The 5,079-nt window shown below is 41.4% G+C and overlaps 2 protein-coding genes across 3 annotated transcripts in view; both read left to right on the top strand.

Annotated features, from left to right (window-relative positions):
• The window catches only part of LOC123982851 (zinc finger protein 502-like), a 441,737-nt gene that overhangs the window by 397,821 nt on the left and 38,837 nt on the right, over positions 1–5,079 (top strand). The window lies entirely within an intron of this gene.
• LOC123982847 overlaps positions 1–5,079 on the top strand; it is a 29,708-nt gene that overhangs the window by 1,371 nt on the left and 23,258 nt on the right. Inside the window, exon 5 of the mRNA XM_046068750.1 lies at positions 4,696–4,722. Within this exon, the coding sequence (XP_045924706.1) occupies positions 4,696–4,722 (27 nt within the window). The remainder of the gene's footprint in view (positions 1–4,695; positions 4,723–5,079) is intronic.

Consider the following 5,079-nt stretch of genomic DNA (forward strand, 5'->3'; position numbering starts at 1 on the left):
GGTGTGCAGCTGTGTCATGTAGCACTTATTCTCTTGATGTTGCTGCTGTTTCTCCAGCTATGAGAGAGGTTCTGCAGCATCGACTCCCATGAAGGAAACACCTGTTCAACTCACAGCTGCAGCAGTGTCTAGCATCTGTGCTTCTGGAAGGATGAACAGGCAAGTCATTAATATAATATATACAGTATAGCTGCTGTATCTCCATATGTGGGATGTATCATGTTCTGGTTCTTCTTTTCAGAGATGAGCGTCTGAATGTCATTGTAGAATCCACAGAAATGGACCTTAAACAAAGGTAACCAGTATTTCCCACAAAATGAAGTGTGGGGTGGTGACTAGCTAGCTTGACAAGCTAACCCAGCAGTATTCAAGTGTTAAAATACACTATATTACCAAACGTTTTAGGACACCCCTCTGAACTTCCACTACAAACATTTGTGATAGATAGGTCAGTCTCAGGAGCTCAAGCGTTGTACTGCGATAGGTTGCCACCTGTGCAATAAGTCAGTTTGTGAAATTTCCTCACTACTAAATATTCCATGGTAGCACTGGCAGCAGGAGCAGTAGTGTGACATTTGTTTGTTTTTCTGTTTTGGTTTGGTAGCCTTTATATTCTACATCTTCTAGTTGTGATTTTTAAGCAGACCTGCAGCTTATCTTTTAGACATTGTGTCGCATTTGGTGGACTGGTCGCCACAAGCCACAGAAATCATGTTACTTATTACTGGCATGGAGTGGCTGGAACCTGTGTTGTTGGCGTCCTACCTGGTCCAAGGCTGGGACGGTGACCCTCCAACAAATGAGATCCAGTACACCAGAGACTTACTGCTTGGATTCAACAACCCTACAAACACCAGGCCACCTTCTGACTTGGTCTTCCCTAACCTGGAGAAGTTTGGCTCGGGGAAGAGAGGCCAATTAAAGCGGCCTATAAATCCATACTGCTCCCTGCACTACGTACAGCAGACCATAATTGTGTACATCTTATTCCTGCATATCGCACATGTTTACAGAACGGAAATGTTCTCACCAAAAGGGTGAAGCTCTGGTCTGAGGATGCGGTACAAGAACTGCAAGGCTGCCTGCACGATGTGGGAATAATTCATTACATCATCTAGGGACCTGGATGAGCTCACAAATGTTGTCAGTTCCTGGATCTCTTACTGCGAAGATACTGTAATTCCAGACAGAGGTAAAGATTGACCCCAACAGTAAACCCTGGATGAGCAAACATCTTAAAATCCTGTTAAATAAGAAAAAACATGCTTTTAAAAAGGGCAGTAGTCTCGGCAGTGCAACACTGAAGCTTCGATACACGCTTCAAACCCCTGGACTACTGCTTCAAAGCTTGCTTAGGTGCGAAAAAAAATCACATGACACATCCAACCTATGCCATTTTTCGCAGCACTCTCTCCTCAATAACAAAATACAGGCATTCATCAATCTTTATTTGAACATGATGTTCAGTCTTAATGTGTGTGCATCAATTTTCAAAGTAAATATACTTTAAATCCAAGGGTGATTAAAGCAAAGATGCTTTATAACTAATGGTCTTTTCTACAAAAGTAAAGTAGTTCCTCCAGCACTGCTCATGGAGGGGCGTGCGAGTATGTAATTAAAAGCCTCCTGTCCACCAGTTAGCCTGTCTAATGTGCCTGCAGCCTTGAACTTCGCCAGGAGAGGTCACTGTAACTGAAGCTTCGAGTAATGAACCCATTTTCGAAAACAATTGGCTCAGGTGGTTCAGTGCTTCACAAAAGCTTCATTTACCCATCACTACAGGGCAGCGTCACTGAACTAAACTCTATACAAAAAGAGATCAAACAGGACATCAAGAGGTGTAAACTGTGGGTTATAAAGATACAGTAGAAAGACAAATAAGCAATAATAATTTGGGCTCAGCCTGGGACAGTGTCAAGGATATTGTTGGACTTCATGACAAATCAAGGAAAAATATATTTTTAGAAGGTTTTATGGCAGACTCTGCACTGGCACAGGACTTTAACAAGTTTTATTGTAGATTCACGATGTCCACGAGTTTAGTAAAGAAACAGGTGCATTAAGGGACACTCTGATTAACTCTGGTCTTCGTACTCCTTTTTTTTTTTCTGAACTCAATGTTGTGAACATTTTTAAACATTGTCTTGCACAAGCCCTGGTCCCAAAAACATTAGCAGCGCACGCTGATCCATTGTGCCGACCAATTAGGCTTAATTTTTTATCGTATTTTACCTGTCTTTGTGCCAACATAGAGTCCCAAACTCATGGAAACAATCTATAATTATTCCCATCGCAACCACTCCCAAATTCTGAATGACTACAGACCTGTGTTTCTAACTTCATTAGTTATGAAGTCCTTTGTAAAACTGATAAAGAAAGTACCGCTGGGTAGGACTGAACAGCTCCTCGACCCCCTGCAGTTTGCATACAGAGCCAACAGGGGGGTGCGGGACACTACCATAACTCTGCTCACAGACATGCTGAATAAAAAAATCAGCAACGTCTCTTCTGTCTGAGAAAGCTTTGAAGTTTCAAGTGGACCCTTATTACATTGTTTTATAAATCTTTTATTGAGTCCGTCTTTACTTTCTCATGTATTTGCTGGTGTGCTTCTCTTTGTTTAAAATGGGAAAACACATTAGCAATGCTAAATAAAGTTGGCAGCAAAATCATCGGGATTCAGCAGATTAAACTAACTGAACTGTACAGCAGATGTGCTTAAAAAGGCAGAATCTTCACCCCCCTGCATGCAGAATTTAAGATGCTGCCTTCTGGTTCCCGCTTCAGTCAACCACCAGCTAAAATAAACGGATATAAACTTCGTACCCTCTCGTATTTCTCTGCTTAACTCTGTAAAGAATAGGGGTGGGAATCTCTGGGCACCTCACGATTAGATTACGATTCAGAGGGCTGCGATGCGATTATAAAACAATTATCGATGCATCTGGATGCGTCATTTTGTTTCCTATACAGGATTTCTGGATAATTATCAAGCATTTAATTTGCGCATTAAAATCCAAAATGAACATTTCCAAATTACATTTATTCATTTAGCTGACACTTTTATCCAAAGCGACTTACAATTGCTATTTATCTCAGAGGTCGCACGCCTCTGGAGCAACAAGGGGTTAAGGGTCTTGCTCAGGGACACATTGGTGGATGGCTTACAGTGGGAATTGAACCCTGTTCTCCCACATCATAGACAAGCATCTTATCTACGCACCATCACCACCCCAAATTAGTTTAAAATGGCTAGTTTGCATCCCTAATTTACTTAATCAACCTCATCTCCATGGTCCTTCATTGAACAACCAGTTCTCAGACTCCCCTGAAAACTGAAATATAATTATCAGGATGTTCAGTATGTACAGGACAGAGCTGTGCACCAGTTTAATCTAAGCTTGTACCTGATGTTCTCAACCCTTCACAAGTAGGTAAGTTTGTACTAATGACAGTACTTTGCTACTAACTTAACTAATGTTATAAACGGCCAAAGAACGTGCTGTAACTTACAGGGGAAACGTTAGCTAGCACTAACAGTCTTTACTTTTTTGGCGCATTGATATTAATGATTGTGTGACAATTTAGTAGGGTGGTTATTAATTCCGTAGCGGTGGTGTGCCGAATACAGGGGGAACACTGGTCTCTCTGTTATGTGTACCCCACAGACGGTCCGGGTGGTGCACTTCCGCGAGTTCCTCCTTTTGTGTTCCATCAAAATTACGTTATCAATTAACATTTTAAATAATCTATTATTTTACATTTGTTAATCAATTCAAAATCTTCCACGTCTGCATCGCGATGCATCTCCCTCCCCTAGTAAAGAATAGGTAACGTCTGCACATAAGGCACACTTGAACTTAAACTTTTAATGTAGTGGTATTTATTTACCCGTATGTCTGACCCTGTATTTTTTATCGATGTTGTCATTGTTGTCATGGACTGCATCAAAACTAATAAAGGTCAAATAAAGGTCTTGAATGAATGCTTGATGGTGGGTTGGTGAAATTGACGTTATTTGTGCCGCAGTGTTCTACTAACGTTAACCATTCAACTCTGGATTGATTCAGTAATATTCTCTGCGCGGAAAAACACACAATCACGTTTTAATTCAGACTGTGCATGAGGAGGGGCTATTTAGAAATGGGTATGTTGTCAATGCGTTTGTGTGAGAACGAGGGAGCAAGCAAGGGGAGGGGCTGAACGAATCTGTGTGCAAAGTGTCATTTCTTCAGTGTTGTCGCATGAAAAGATATAGTCAAATATTTACAAAAATGCGAGGGGTGGACTCACTTTTATGAGATACTGTATATTCATAATTCATATATTTTAATGGTTTTATTTCTACAGCATTTTTGACATCAGCATGGATGAGAAGCTCTGCGTTTTCAATAACCCCTTGAACAGTGTGTAAGTAGTGCTTCATAATGACATTTATTACTATATAGTGTTCTCTCTCTATAAGTTAATGTTTTCTGAATATGTCCTCCTTTTACAGAATTGATTGGACAGATGAAGGCCCCCCTTCCTTTCATGAAAAAGATGATGGAGATAAAGATGACAGCTCTGATGAAGAGGATCTTCCACCCATTTGTATACGGTGTGTTATCAGTCAGTCTTTACTCTGCTATTGTTCTGTGATGCCAGCTTTTATTCAAATCTTTGCACATATGCCTTCATGTTGTGCCTCAACAGAATGGGTGGAGCATTAAAGAAAGCACCATCGACTGATCGACTTCCAGTTATTGGAACGGGCGAGGCAGCGCATGACCAGCCTGCACGTGAAGACCCTCCTGATGAGGCTTCTCCCTGTGATCAGGACCCTGTTTTCCCATCCCCACAGCAGGTTCTTTGTGAAGATGACATCGTTGGTGCCAGAGCTTCAATAGTATACGAGGACTGCTTGAGACAGCTGGCTACATTTCTGATCCTGCCTGTGAAAAAATGTACAGGCCTTTTAAAGACTGGTGTGGTGTGTGACTGTGTTGCCCCCTTTGAGATCAACATCACTTCCAAGGGCACAGCAACGAGTGTCGAATGGGTAAGTCCTGACAGTCGCAGCGTATCATAACTGTAAAT

This window comes from Micropterus dolomieu, linkage group LG14 (assembly GCF_021292245.1).
Source record: "Micropterus dolomieu isolate WLL.071019.BEF.003 ecotype Adirondacks linkage group LG14, ASM2129224v1, whole genome shotgun sequence".
NCBI lineage: Eukaryota > Metazoa > Chordata > Actinopteri > Centrarchiformes > Centrarchidae > Micropterus > Micropterus dolomieu.